Source organism: Urocampus carinirostris, chromosome 13 (assembly GCF_059441175.1).
Source record: "Urocampus carinirostris isolate Australia breed hairy pipefish chromosome 13, RoL_Ucar_1.0, whole genome shotgun sequence".
Taxonomy (NCBI): domain Eukaryota; kingdom Metazoa; phylum Chordata; class Actinopteri; order Syngnathiformes; family Syngnathidae; genus Urocampus; species Urocampus carinirostris.
Genome location: NC_142361.1, coordinates 17,036,129 through 17,051,074, shown reverse-complemented (window position 1 = coordinate 17,051,074; position 14,946 = coordinate 17,036,129). Strand labels below are relative to the sequence as shown.

The 14,946-nt window shown below is 40.0% G+C and overlaps 1 protein-coding gene across 4 annotated transcripts in view; it reads right to left on the bottom strand.

Moving 5' to 3' along the window:
• Positions 1-12,470, bottom strand: part of itsn1 (intersectin 1 (SH3 domain protein)) — a 41,433-nt gene extending 28,963 nt beyond the window's left edge. For all 4 annotated transcript variants that reach the window (XR_015852584.1, XM_088352082.1, XM_088352084.1 and 1 more), the window contains exons 1-17: positions 12,328-12,470; positions 7,911-7,966; positions 7,646-7,738; positions 7,433-7,496; positions 7,068-7,228; positions 6,619-6,813; positions 5,968-6,043; positions 5,707-5,807; positions 5,554-5,617; positions 5,339-5,476; positions 4,924-5,018; positions 4,334-4,473; positions 4,116-4,238; positions 3,754-3,903; positions 3,518-3,658; positions 3,355-3,442; positions 3,056-3,195 (exon numbers count right to left, since the gene is read on the bottom strand). Coding sequence is in view for 3 of the 4 variants with exons in the window: in XM_088352082.1 (XP_088208208.1) it covers positions 3,056-3,195; positions 3,355-3,442; positions 3,518-3,658; positions 3,754-3,903; positions 4,116-4,238; positions 4,334-4,473; positions 4,924-5,018; positions 5,339-5,476; positions 5,554-5,617; positions 5,707-5,807; positions 5,968-6,043; positions 6,619-6,813; positions 7,068-7,228; positions 7,433-7,496; positions 7,646-7,738; positions 7,911-7,938 (1,797 nt within the window). In the remaining variant the exon portion in view is untranslated. The remainder of the gene's footprint in view (positions 1-3,055; positions 3,196-3,354; positions 3,443-3,517; positions 3,659-3,753; positions 3,904-4,115; positions 4,239-4,333; positions 4,474-4,923; positions 5,019-5,338; positions 5,477-5,553; positions 5,618-5,706; positions 5,808-5,967; positions 6,044-6,618; positions 6,814-7,067; positions 7,229-7,432; positions 7,497-7,645; positions 7,739-7,910; positions 7,967-12,327) is intronic.
• Positions 12,471-14,946: the final 2,476 nt, after the last annotated feature.

Sequence of the window (14,946 nt, the reverse complement as noted above, 5' to 3'; positions counted from 1 at the left end):
CGTCAGCGGGTGCCACAAGGGAGCCTTGGCACCATCTGTGAGTGTTTCTGTACAAACTTTTTATCCATCCCATTCTAATCTTCGTACAGACATTGCCTATTAGCTAAAAGCTGTTTCAATTCAATGACTATGTCTTTGTAAAGATAAGGCCATGTTTTTTTATGTTACGAAAATTTGAAATACGGTTAAATTTCATAATCGCTTTTGAGACAACAATTTACAATGAGCCGCAACCAGCGGAAGTCCAGCATACATATGACAAGCAAACACTAATGCTCATTTAAACATCCTGTGTTGATTACAGGGGTAAAATACCATTGATAATATGGAAAATAGTTCAAATCTAATCAGCAAACACTTAATCGCTGATAGCATCACATTTAACATGAAATGGTACTGAGAGTAACAGAGAATTAAATAAGCGCAAATAGGTGTGATAGGTATTAAAACGGAGCTGTCCTTCCCCCAAAAATCTATTTCTTATCTTTGGAATCATGTGTTTTCCTTTAATTAGCAGATTTCGTCAGATGGAAGGTTAGAAGCACACAACTACCAAAAGACACGACACACAAAAGTCAGTGCATGCATGTCAAGCCTCAGCAAAGTCCACAAAACCAAAACAACCTGGGCCGGTATGTGATCACGCATTACTCTGCCCTTCATTAGTAATGTCCAAATTCCCTAAATTATTACAGTGTGGACAAATGAAAATATGAAGTGTTTTGCATTCCACTGCACACGAACATCATTGAATATTACAAGCCTGTGAACGTTTATTGAACAAAGAACTGACAGGGACATAATCTGAAATATGTATGGAAAATAATGAACTCAAATATGGTTCTAGTTACAGTAAATTATTTAACCACTTTCTCCAGTTCCAATTTGTCAAGTGTGAAATTACGCTATGAAGGAAACCTTCTACAAGTTTATCAAGTATAATATGCATGATTTGGCAGCAAGCCTGGTCAGAGATGTATGACATCCAAGACACCGTGTTTAAGCCAAAATTCATGGAATATTGCGTTGAATTATTCTGCAAATACGAGGACTAAGTTGTGATCAGCAGCACACACTTGATCTATGAAATTGTCCAAGCAGTGGACAAGTTGAGGAAATTTCGCTTTAATATAAATGTCTGCTCAACTGTATTAGCATTGTTTCACTTGTTAAGTGTACCTCATTTCCTGCATAAAGTGTTGCCTCCACCAGTGAACTTTCTTTTACTTGCATGTTTTTTCACACTTTAACTTGTGCTTCCGCAAGTAGAAGTTCCTAGTTGCATTGAACTTGCAATACATGACCGCAATACACTGGTTAGGCAGTGGCATGAGTTGCGGATTGGGGTGAAGGCCATTAGACAGGACAGCTCATTTAAAATATCCCCCAAACAACTGGAAATTTCATGCTCCTGACTATATTTTGCGGCTGATTTTAGAGTGAGTAATTTTTTTGAAATATATGTTATGCTTGGGCAATATCTTTTAACTATATGTTTTAATAGTTTTGTTCATATCAGGCCGTTTCCCAGTCACAGTACCACCCCAGTCCAGCAGGAGCAGAGTGCGCTACCTGTCTCCCTCTCTGTTCGTTGTCAAGCCGTCGTCGCAGAGCTTCTATTCTGGCACAGTGGCTGGCATAGAACTCACAAAGAGACTGGCATGGGCAATGGAGTGAAAAAAAGACATTGTGGAAAAGAGGGCGGGGGAATAATTAAACAAGCAGAAAACAGAAGGAAAGTTCATAGGAAAAAAACTCACACAAGTTTGAAAAAGAGGGCATGGAAAGAGAAGGCAGTGGATGAAGTAAGGAAGGGTTATGTGGCCAGAAAAAAAGCCATGTAGTGAAGTCAAAAGGAAGGAGGAATTCCAGGACAAATGTCATCCTGTACTTCACAGTAGACAACGTGTTACTGTGAAGGTCTAAAATCAACATCTATCTCCACATTTAATAAGCCATAATTGCTAAATTACTCAGTTTAGTGAGATGCTTTGCTCCGTTTGTGTAAACATTTCTCTGACTTAACCTGCGCTATTGTCATTCATCAGTAAATATACCAAATCCTCCTAATTTCCACTGTCAGCGGAAGAAAGTCGGACACTAGAATGCTTCAAGAGAAGTTTTGATATGCTAAACCCTAAAACTTGTTAATGGGTTATAGTTAAATAAGTTAGTTAAATAAGCAAAATAAATATCGAACAACACAACACAAAGCAAACATATATGAAGCAACAAATTTGGACAATTATAGCACAATGTCAGTGCTTTCATAATTCAGAGAATATATTGCAGGAAAACTCCAAAGCATGTTTAAAAGGCCATTAGTTTTTTAAATTATTCCCACACAAGTTTCACAAAAGCAGTAAGGAAGAAGCATTGAGAGATTGTAAAAAAATAGTGCAAAATTGAGGGATGTTCCAATTTGCAACCCACACAATGGACATCATCAGGTTTGTGCAGCTGTTTGGTCGTTGTTATTACTTTAACAGCACTTTGTATGCAGCAACAAATGTCTTAAAATGCTAAAAAAAAAACATGGTGATGGGTATTAAAATGAATAAGCTGAATGAATAAATACACAACTTGATACAAAAACAGGAACACAAAGTTTATCCAAACTCTAAAAATGATGCTCCATTTCCTCATCACTACCTAAAAAAATTAACGCGGAAGTACCCGATAATCATCTAACGTCATTTTCTTTTCATACCTAAGGACAACTGGAAATGTGATCAGAAATGGGAGAATGAAGGAATGATTGCAATTTAAAAAAACACAGAGGCAAAGAATTAAACCCAGCGTCCTGATGTTAAGGACTAGCCTTGGCACATGATGGAGAGAGTCAACTAGTGACCAATCCACCGCTTAACTTAGTGAAGTGTTTTATGTCGAAAACTAATATCTTTCGAAAACATCAAAAGGAAAAGTGAGATGAATTTCCAGTGGTTTGACCATCCAAAGAAGTGCAATATGTTGAGGTGTTTTAGCAGACAGACAAGTAAACACAGACACATGAATTGATTATATTAAAATAGTTGTCTAATCGTCGACTTACCTTTAACTGAGTGTTGAAAGCATCAATCTCTAGCAACTTGGCCCTGGTTTCCCTCTCCACAATGTCGAGCTGCTCCTTGAGCTGCTGTCTGCTGGATTCCTTCTGGTCCACAGCCTTTTGTAGCGACGAAAGACTGTCGCCTGCACACATGAACAAATGTTAGTAGATGTCATATTCACCTGACAATGCTAGAATACCAAATTTAGGAGTACAGGGGTTTGGGTGAAAATTGTATTTTACTTTTAATTTATTTTTATATATTTATAAGGACAACGACAATACAAAAAAAAAATACTCACGGTGCAGGCTGTTCTGTTGAACTTGTTTCAGCTGATCGTTGAGATTTTGCTTGTCTGGAATGAGACTCCCGAGCCAATGCTGGGAGTCCTGCAGTGACGCGGATGAGTATTACATGATGCATTGTAAAGAAGACAAAGATGCACGAGAAGATTTGAAGCATACTTGAAGCTGCTGTTGCAGCAATGTGATTTCAGCGATGCGCGTCTCTCTGGCCTGGTTGGTCTGCTCCACTTCCCTTCGCTGAGCTGACAGGCGGAACCGAACGTCTTTTAGTTTGCCCTCTAACTGGTTCTTCTTGTCATTCTGAAAAAGAATGCACAGGAAATTACAATTATATGTTTGAAAAGTCATTAAACTGAGGCTGAGTTATTTTGTTTGTTTGTGTAGTTTTGGTTTACCAGAGCTTCCAGTTCAAACTCTAGAGTCTTCTTCCGGGCTTTGAGCAGGACAATGTTCTCCTGCTCTCGGTTCCTTTGAGTCAGAAGCTCCTGGCGACGCTGCCGCTCCCATTCAAGCTGCCTCTGCCGTTCTAGCTCACGTTTAGCAGCCTATTATACAAAAAGACTAATTAAAGCAGCAATTTCCAGCCTAAAGACTTATGAGGTACAGAATGGCACAGGAATGTAGATTAATATTATCTCGTGCAGTACTTTGAAATACTCTTGGGTTTAGTATATTTTTGTGTTCTGGCTCAACTAACAGTTGTAAAAAATCAGTATCTACACAATAAAAGTCACAGTATGTCTTTTTTCCAGCTAACCTCTCTTCTCTCTATTTCTTTGCGTCTCTCTTCTTCTCGTTGCCTTTCCAGCTCCCTCTGTTTCTCAAGTTGTTTCTCCAACTCCTGCTGCCGCCTCCTCTCTTGCTCCAGCCTTTCCCGCTCCTATCACACACAAACAGAAAACGGCTGTCATTTATTCCAGTCCAAATCTTCCTTGTGTCATTCGTTCTTATGTTTATATGTTTTATGTGACAGACCTTCCTCTCCTGCTCTTCTCTCTCCAGCGCCGCAAGCCTCTCCTGTTCTTTCCTCTGCTGCTCCTGCAGGGCCTGGCGTCGCTTTTCCAGCTCCAAGTTTCCTCGCTCAAAATTTTCTCGTTTCTTATCCTCAAATGTGACTGTGGGGGAGCAAACACAGACCAGTTACAAATATATTAATTAATCAACTTTTGTGTCTATTATACAAATAACGTTTGTGAAAATGAGGACTTTTTGGTGTTTTCCTCTCCTAAAAACAATTTTTAAGACATTAAAATTTAAAGACAGTTACAAAAGATGCACTCTTGAGAAATAATCAAGAAAATGTGTATCTCCTGTCTTTGAAGTATGCAACATGTAACATGTAATTTTTTGGAGAACTTAGAACACAAATATGAAGTTGAAAAAGCTACTTATGTTGCACCATTCCAAACCTCTGAATTTGATTTGTGGGCATATGTACACGATGATCTTTCTCCCATTTTCTGGCTCTGTGTACCAATGAATATTGTGACTCGGATCTACCCAGTAGTATTACGCAAAAAAACTACAATCAATTACTAGGAGGAGAGTCAAAAATATTGCTGAACCTGGGAGTTTCTTGTCCTGGTTGCTCTCAGCATCTTCCTCAGCTTCTTCTGGGACACTTTTTTGGTCTGACTGCACACTGTCACTTCGCACGCGCCTGGAACAGGTATAACAAGACAAATGGCATATCAGTCTTGTAGTTGGGTTTTGTGTACACAAAATAACAATTTAGGTTCTTGTTTTTTATTAGCATACAGTGTTATACTAGTTCTCTTATTATGGAGGGAAGAAAAAAATATTACTCTTTCAATAAAAAAATATATGCTTTTAACTTCAATTGCACTATGAGGTACATATGGTAGTTAAGTTTAAATGAAATCAGGATTAAGAAGGGTTCAAAGTAAATAAATCAACACCTATACTGTAAACCTTGGCCTTAAATGTTTTTAAAATCCTTGCGATTCATGATCGATGTACCTGAATGTAGGAGGGATATAATCTGGTGGCAGCACAGGAGGAAGAGGTAAACCAGACATAGCCATGTCTATGAGATGCATAGCCAAGATGAACTCCTCAGCGGTCAATTTCCCATCCTGGTCGATATCCGACAGACTCCTGTCAACAAAAGACATGTTTTACCATAGTTATTAATCGGATACGTTTTTGAATATTTTTTTTTTTCAAATACTGACCATATTGAGGCCAACTGGCCTTGAGGAAGACTAGACTGCATGAGGATGGTGCGCGCCTGGGGACCTGGACGAAACAAAAAGAGAATATGTCAGTCAACTGACACGCTCTAGGTACAATAAAAAAACATGTTTTGTAGGTGTTGAAGAGTGTACCAGTCAGGTGGCCGCTCATCATCTTGTCATGAGAGTTAAAAAGCTGCCTGTACTTGAGCCTTGACGACTGAGGGACTGCCCAGTCCACAGGAGGCAGGCCACTGCCATACACATGATAAAACAAATAGTGTTTTTATTATAAAAATAATAATAATAATAATAATAATTTCCTTTGTATTGTCATTCTTTTGTAAGAACGAAATGTCGATACACCTGACACATACCCGAATATTAACAGGTCAGAAATGTGCCGCGACCTACCCAGTGGCATCAAATGATGGGCCTTTTTGCAATTTGACGCTGGAACGATTGAAGGAGCCCTTGTTGATTGAAGAAGCTATGAAGGAGAAACAATTGGAAGGTATTAAAACCCTTTTTCTCTAACTGAAATTAGCCTGTTTCTAGGCAGACAACATTGAGTTAATACTTCATTACTATAAAAGTTAAAAAAAAAAAAAAAACGTTGAAAAAACTTGAAAAACAAAACAGTGCCTTGTTTATTTTCTTCAACACAAGCTTTAATTTGGTGATAGAGGTAAGATCTATCCATACATGTGACCATGTCAGACAAAGGATTTTATGATTAAAAGACTGGGGAGTACACTAGCGTAAAATCAAGAACTATGTTTTTCCTGAAGGTGACAGCACTTCAACAAGACACCAAATTAAGCCAGTTCTCACCATCCTATTTATGAATTAGTAAACCACAATATGCGCTTAATGGCACACCAGACCATCACACATTGCCAAGACATTGCTTTTTTAATTTACCGTTTTGCTTTTGTCAGACAAACAATGATGAGAGATTAGTTGACATCTTCAAAAAAATTCAGAAACAGAATGTGTGTAAACTGTGTAAACACACACAAAGAACCGAGCTGACATATAGAATATCCTTAGGCACCATCTTACCTGGGTGGGAAAAGCCTGAGATGGGTTGCATTAAGCCGGTGGTAGGAGCTCCATTGGCCATTGGTGGTGGGAGGGGAGGTGGTGCCGCTGAAACCATAGGCGGTGACACCCCAACTGACAAGGGAGGGAGCGGGAGAGGCGGCACACCTGGAAGGGCAGTTGTCATCGGTGCCATGGTGGGCATAGGTGGCATGCCTAGAGGTACAAAAAAAGAGTCTTGGTACAAATATCCAGTAGATTGGTGCGATTCCGATTATGTACATTTTGTAATGATGTCCATATATCAAGCAGAAAAAAATAGCTTTTTCAAAATTAGCCACATTGCACTCTGAAAAGTGATGAAGATTGATGGTCACTCAATCCCTTGATATACTCCACAAGGCATGTCATAAGCGCAGCCATAGAATAAACAAATCTATGTGATGTACATTTGCAAAAAAATGCCTTACCGAAGCCAGCCTGTGGGGGAAGAGACAGCGGGGGCTGTTTCATACTGGCAGGTAACGCAGGAGGAAGGGGGTGGCCTTGGAGTTTGAGTTTAATTAGCTTCATTGCAATGGAGAACTCGTGGATGTCCATGCGGCCATCACTGTTCATGTCGGCCAAAGCCCTGGAAAAACAAAAAAATCGATGTGAGTGACGGCTCAGCGGGAAATACAGGACTACTTTTTTTGAAACAGATTTGTATTTATAATTAACTGAAGACTTATTTGACTAAAGAAAAATACGTCCAGGTTTTAAAAAGTGTGTTCTTTCGATATACATTGCTGTTGCAACGCTTGAGGGTTTCCTCAAAACTTGCAAGTTGACTCACCAGATTTGGGCGAGGATTGGTGGAGGCAGTCCAGACTGCAGGAAGAAGTTCCTGGCCTGGTCTCCTTATAATGCCAATGAAAGCACATACACCAATACACAAACACAAATATTAATTGAGCAATTGGGATGACACATAACCACACAATGGATAACCCTGAAAACCATATTAAATTGGATGCATATGGTCTGGAAAACATTAAAAAAGGGTTACCTGTAATGTAACCCCCTTGAGTGGGAGTGAGGCTATGAAACTGTTGGTCATGTTTGGCTCTCTCATCCACTGAAATCACAAACACATCCGGACCTAAGACCCCAACAAATACGCACAACCCAAAGGGACAGAAAGAAGGGGGCCAAGACACAGAAGAATGGGGGAAGGAAAAAAGGAAGGTATGAAGAGAATGCATTAGTCATGAGTTTCATTTCCTGTGTAAAGAATTACATTGCAGGGACGACAAGGCGTTGCATTTACTGACCTGTGAATGTGGTGGGAAACTGTGCCATGGTTCATATAGACCTTCAGGAACACAACCTATAAAAAAAGAGAAAAGGATTTAAAGTGGCTTGCTTTTCAGCCAAGTTACTGCCTGTCTCCTACTCTTTCAATGTATGAAACATACACTTGCAGTACTGTGTCTAATTGCATTTAGTACGCTTCTATTGTTTCATCAGGGCTAATCACTGAAAATGTGATCAATCATACCATCAATCATTTGTGTCTGCCATATTTATTATGTGTGTGAGGAGTAGCAGTTTGTTTTGATGGGATTAGTCCAGATAATTAGAGCATGGGGATGAAAACCGGAATGCTGTTAAGGCTTGTGGCAGATGCCAGTTTAACTCAATGAGACACACACAGACACTCGCACTAATATGAAAGCACACACACATTCAATGTGATACCGATTAAGGTTGAGGCTCATACTCTGCCCTCTTACTTACCCTGATGACCCCGCTTACATGTGAATGTTTAAAGATCTAAGTGCTAGTGATACTGATGCACTGAAAACTCAGATTGTGCTCAAAAGATTAAAATGACACTCCATCAAATGGATACAAGCAAATACAATTATCTAAGTCTGACTAAAAACAGTAGCAAAAAGGACAAAAGGGATTTTTTTGCAGAAAATAAATTGTTTGGTTTAATCACTAAGGTCACTTTTTGCATAACAAGGATAGTATATACTGGCATTCTGGAGTAATTCCGATAAAACAGGGAAACATACAGAGTGAAAAAAGTTTCCCTAGAACTGACCCGATGGTAACCTACATGCAATGGTCTTTCGATTTTTAAATTTTCAATAACTTACAAACTAATTTATTTCAGGTAAGAAACAGTACCTTTAGAACAAGTCAATTACACCTATGTGAACTGTCTCCCAAAGCATTAGCAGATTAGCTCTCATACCGCAAAGCTATTTAAAACACACTCACCTCTCACTCTGCTAACCCTAGCGCAGTAACACATGGCAGCACATTCTTATCACACTGCTGTAAAGTGGTGAAGTCATATGTAGCACATCAACCCAACCACACCCTCCTCCATTTCATTTATCAAACTTCATATATAAGAGATGAAGAACCTTAACACAGATAACAATTTAATGCAAGTTAACACAGTTCTTATTAAACCTCCCGAACATTGGGGTAGAGAAAAAGTTCCGTATTTTCCGCACTATAGGGCGCACCGGGTTATAGGGCGCACCCCCAAAAAATAGTTTTTGGTCCTATATCTTCCATAGATAAGGCGCACCGGATTATAAGGCGCTACAATGGGAACGTCGACAAAACAGTCAGATGATTCAGTCCAACTTCTTACCCCCTTAACATTCCCAAAGCTTGCAAAGAAGCAAATACGTGTCTTAGACACGTGCGGATGCGGTGTCCGTACGATGTCACTCAAATGCATCATTTCAAATATCATTCGGAAGGTTAAAGTCTTGGGATTCAAGAAATGCCAACCATTCCTTAGTTTCGATTTTATTTTTCGCTCGCAACTTTACTGTGCATATGACAATAAACACTTGAAAATGAGTTTAATTCACTCAACTCATCACAGCAACATCAAGATCGTTCTAAAACAAGATACCGGGAAAATATAAAGGGGCATAGCTCACCTAAGTTCTCACGTTCAATAATGATACGCAACCATGGTTTTCTTACGACCGTGAGTGAAGTAAATCCAGGAGAGTAAAATATTTACAAGTACAGACTAATGAAACATGTTTCTTTATGGCGTACTTTAGCAAGCTTGCTACTCAGAGTCATCTTTTTCAGCCAATTGCAGGGTTTGTTTTGGCCCTCTAGCCTATCCGAGGCTCCGAATAACTTCAGCCAATAGTGATCGATTTAACTGATGATTGACACATCTTTTTCGGCCAATTGCAGGGTTTGTTTTGGCCCTCTAGCGTATCCGAGGCTCCGAATAACTTCAGCCAATAGCGATCGATTCAAATGATGATTGACACATCGGTTAGCCAATGAAACGCGGGTATATAAATCCCAGCATACACCGCGGACTACTCCACGTTCGGGGGAAAATCGAGTCGGCGGCTGTTGCGTAAGTTGCGAGACCTTGCGACTTAATATTGATCCATATATAAGGCGCACTGTATTATAAGGCGCATGGTCAGCTTTAAAAAAAAATTTAGACTTTTAGGTGCGCCTTATAGTGCGGAAAATACGGTAGTTGTTAATGATGGTCAAAGATTATTTTGGAAGATTCTTTAAAAAATGTCATTTTTACATCAATATCATATTTTCATTGTTGATGGTTGAATTAGGACTGTTCCGATGTTCAAGGCCTTGCCTGAAGTATTACTAACAAAAACATTAGTGTTATAGTAAATTATGCTTAACACAAAACACTTGTAAAACTTTTGATTTAAATGTGGAAACAGAAAAAAACAACCCATGATCGATTGCTAATAAGAAAAAAATAAGCAGCATAAAAACATGTTTGTGGTCAAAGAGAATATTTATCTCTTCACCAGTCTGTCTGTTGTCATAAAACAAAACATTCGGTGAGCCTTAAATGAACAACTAAAATGCTTAAAAAGCTAACACAGCATTGGGATGCACCTCTAACACAATTGCATACACAGCAAACACATAGCAAGATTCAATTACATCACCAACTAAAACATGTAAATACCAATTATATAATATAGTATACAACAGTGTCTGAACTGACGTCTGCTCGGACGCCCGGGGCATGCATCTATTACATCGGGCGTACAACTTACACAACGTCTGTCTGTCTTTTAAGAAAAAAAAAATCTTTTGTTTTATTTTTTTTCAAATCGAACGTTAGCTTTATTCTGATTTCGAAATCTTCGTTCGGAGTGGAAATTTCGGAATTTTGGTTTGTTTGGCAATTTGCATACTCAGCAGCCAATCAGAGGCCTGCATCGAATAACTTCGTGCTTCCAGACATTCCCGAGCGTTATAACGTTTTGCATTTGCATATCATTTTGCATAGTAGACGCATAGAGAACATAAGAAAAATGGATAAGTGGTTAGGAATCAAGCCAAAACCTCAGTCCCAGAAGAAAGATTCAAATGAAGCTAACAAAATTTATGACGCTACAAAACGTAAACGTACATTAAAAGCATCATGAAAAGAAGAGTTCACGTGGCTTGTAGAAGACGACGCAACGCAAACATTGCATGAATGAATATGAGTAAATACAGGTACATACTGATGGCAGATGGAAAACAGCGATGTAATATACTGTACATGAAATGAATGTTATAAGTAGATTTATAATGAGCTTAAAGTTAAAGTGTTGTTCTGTTATATATATTCTGATTATCAATGCTTAATACTTTGCAACAATGTTTTGTTTTTTTTCTCGATTAGTTGTCTTATTGCATTTCAAGTTGTGAAAAATGGGGCAGGCAATTTTATGGCTGGGCAGACAACTCTGAAAAGTTAACACAGCAAGTTAACACGCTGGTGTCCGGTAACTTTTCGTCACGAGTTTCAGACACTGTATATAATATATAATAAAGCAATGTAGCACAAGGGTCCCAGATTCTTGAAAAAAAATCCCAACACCCTCGGAAAAAGTGTGCAATAAGGCTACAGATCTACTTACCTTAGGGTTTTTACTTAAACATGTATGCAGTTTAAAATCATAATTTTAAAAGGTCTAACTTGAATGCATACTGTTCATAATTCATATTTAAGATTCTTTTTATGAAGTTATTATTTGCACATATGCATTGATTTTTATTACCACACCCAAAGAATGACTTCTATTTTGAATAAGCCCAGTCTGCAAGCTAGTGACCATATACAAATTCTGTGCGCGTATATCGTTACCATAGAAACTGCTTCACGCCAACGTTTTCACAGTATTTGGAACCAAGAAGGCTAAAAGTGTTTCTCACCTCAATACAGACACGTTTCGTGACAGCATACGGAAATGTGCTTTACATTCAGCGTGACATTTCAGAACCAAGTGCATTTTCCTACGCAACGATTTAAAGGGGTGGGCATTGGTCCGCCTGCGGTAGCATCAAGCTAAGGCTTGGTTCCAGTAAATCAGTTATCAGTATTAAGCGGCTTGGTATGATCATAGAAGACATTTTGGAGTTGATGGGAGTTCGAGGTCAACGAGAGGCGTTGCAAGATGCAGTGATTTCACGTTAGCATAGCAGAGGCTAACGTATGGCTGCTAGCCTGGGACAGACTTCCCTACATTTGGCATCCTGCCATCGCAATGAGTTTAATAACACACCGGTAATGTTACACTTTATCCATGAAGACCAAGCCAAACGTGCAGTGTAAAAGACATCAAAATAGTTAGCATCTAGGCTAACATTAAGCTAACGTCAGTCCGGTTGGGGGACGTTCTTGCCCATCACATCCAAAACAACAACATTTACCTCATGGTAACGTTTCCATGCTGAAATGCTGCACAGGGTAGTCAGTTTGATGGCTTAGACGCCCCCAAAGCGTGCTATTTTATTTCCCAAAACGCCCCTTTTTGCCTCCTGTATTTCTCCTCTGCTGCTGCTGGTTCCGAAATCCTTAAAGTGCAAGCAGGGAGAGTTGGGAAAATGGGGGTGACGTCCGTTTTCTATCGCGAGGTTTTGAGGGTATCACAAGGCGTTGTAATCTCGCGACAGAATTGCACGGCGTGGTGGATTTGGCAGTTACCCCCACGGTCATATAAAACAGGGAGGCGTTGCCACCCCCAAATTGAGAAGGTTTTGATTTTTGTTTTGTTTTAATATTTGGCATTAGTTGTTTTCAACACAGACATGACTGTCCTATTGTTGCTGCTACAACAACAACAACTACTACTACAACTAGTACTACTCCTACTACTACTACTACATACCTGTCAACCTCCACGGCTCCATGCCCTTACAAACTGTCATATTTTCCCTTAAAAAATACCAAATAACATTGCACCATATTTTTTTTTCAAACGTGTTTATTTATGTAGTTTAACGTGTTATAGTTTACATGTATTTAACTATATGATGTATATAATTAATTAACATTTTGTTGTGAGATCCTGAGTTGCTCAACGTGAATGAGGTTTATTATAAAAAAAGTTCAAAAATTAAGTAGCTTGGACGTTCACTGTAGAAGGAAAAAATACATGCAAATATAATTTAGTAGAATAATACATTTTCTTATTCAAATTATGAATTCATTTTTAGATTATTGTTGGTAATATACTGATTACAGTGGGACCTCGATTATCGCGGTTAATGGGGACCCAAAACCACCCGCGATAAGTGAAAATCCGCGAAGTAGCGGCGCACCTTCCAAAAAAAAAAAACCATTAATTTTTTTTTTTTTTTTTTAACAATTATTTTTTTAGACCCGGTTAATGGGGACCAAAACCACCCGCAAAAAGTGAAAATCTACGAAAAAAAATAAATCTCATCTCATCTCATTATATGCACAGCTTGTCCTTATTAGGGTCGCGGGGGGGCTGGAGCCCATCCCAGCCATCTCCGGGCAGTGGACAGGGGACACCCTGAACTGGTTGCCAGCCAATTGCAGCTGCAAATTACATTAGTTCTCGCAGCTAGCTGCGTTCTTCATCGACGCACGAGCCGAGTGATCCACCGTTAAGAGTCGGACAGCTGGGCAATTTTATGTCCGCCCGGGACAATCGGAGACAAATTCACGACAGGGTCTAAACTTGCGCCGCACCGCGGGTGCCGTTCGGTCGCTCCCGCGAGCGAGCCCCTAACCTGCGGCGCGGGTACTTTCGGGCGCGATACACACGACACCGCGACAAGCCGAGCGGGTCGGGCGCTCGGCGCGGAGGCCGGCGATGGCTCTACATGGCGCTACACGGCCCTCGATGGCTCCGGCCGACGGACGGGCGGCCGCGGGGGAAAGGGGTAGCTGGGGGGACCTGTGGGGTTAGGGGGGGCGGTGAAGCGGAAGCCACACCGAAACCGCGCGCCGGGAAACGAGAACGGCGTGCCGTGCTAGGGGTCATCGGCCTAGGGGGATTCCTGCAAAAAGTGAAAATCTTTTTGCAACGCCCCTAAAATAAATAAATAAATAAATATATACAAATATATATATATATATATATATATATATGCACTTCCTGAGATTGCTCAGGAAAAATAACCTAAAACAGCAGCTGCAGGTGTCCTTCTACAAAGCCACAGTGGAGAGCATCCTAACATACTGCATCACGGTGTGGTATGCTGGGTGCACAGCAGCAGACAGGAAAAAGCTCCAGAGGATCATCAAAACAGCCCAGAGAATCATCGGCTGCTCTCTGCCCAGTCTGGAGGACATTGCCTGCTCTCGCTACCTTAGCAGAGCAGGAAACATCATCAAGGACTTTTCTCACCCCGGCCACCATCTCTTCGACCTGCTGCCTTCCGGCAAGCGCTACAGGTCACACAAAGCAAAAACGAACAGACTCAGAGACAGTTTCTTCCCCACAGCCATTACCACCCTAAACAGACACCGCACAAAAAACTGAAAACTGTTGCAAAAAACTACCTCACACGTATGTAAATGGTACTCACGTACATGCTGTCTGCACTATGCTTGTTCACTGCTCAAACAGACACCGCACAAAAAAAAAAAAAAAAAAAAACTGAAAACTCATGCCAACACTACCTCATACGAATATAATGTTACTCATGTCTTATTCTTGCACATGCCGACTGCACTACATTTAATGCTCAAATTGCACAATGTCTGACCATTTCCTGTTTCTGCACTATGATGTCTATGTTTGCACCAATGCATATGCTGACTATTTTTGCACTATGATGACTTTGCACCAAATGCAATATTGCACAACCGTTACGATACCAACGTTATCACGACAACCCTGTATGTAACATCCCACATGCCGACATTTCTTGTGTAAATACCATGTAAATTATAACTATAGCCTTATCCCCCTTGTCTTATAACATTATCTTCTCTGTTCCTTTATCTTCTTGCTCATACCTCACTATGAATGTGTAAAACTGGAGTGTCATGCCCAATTTCGTTGTCACAATATG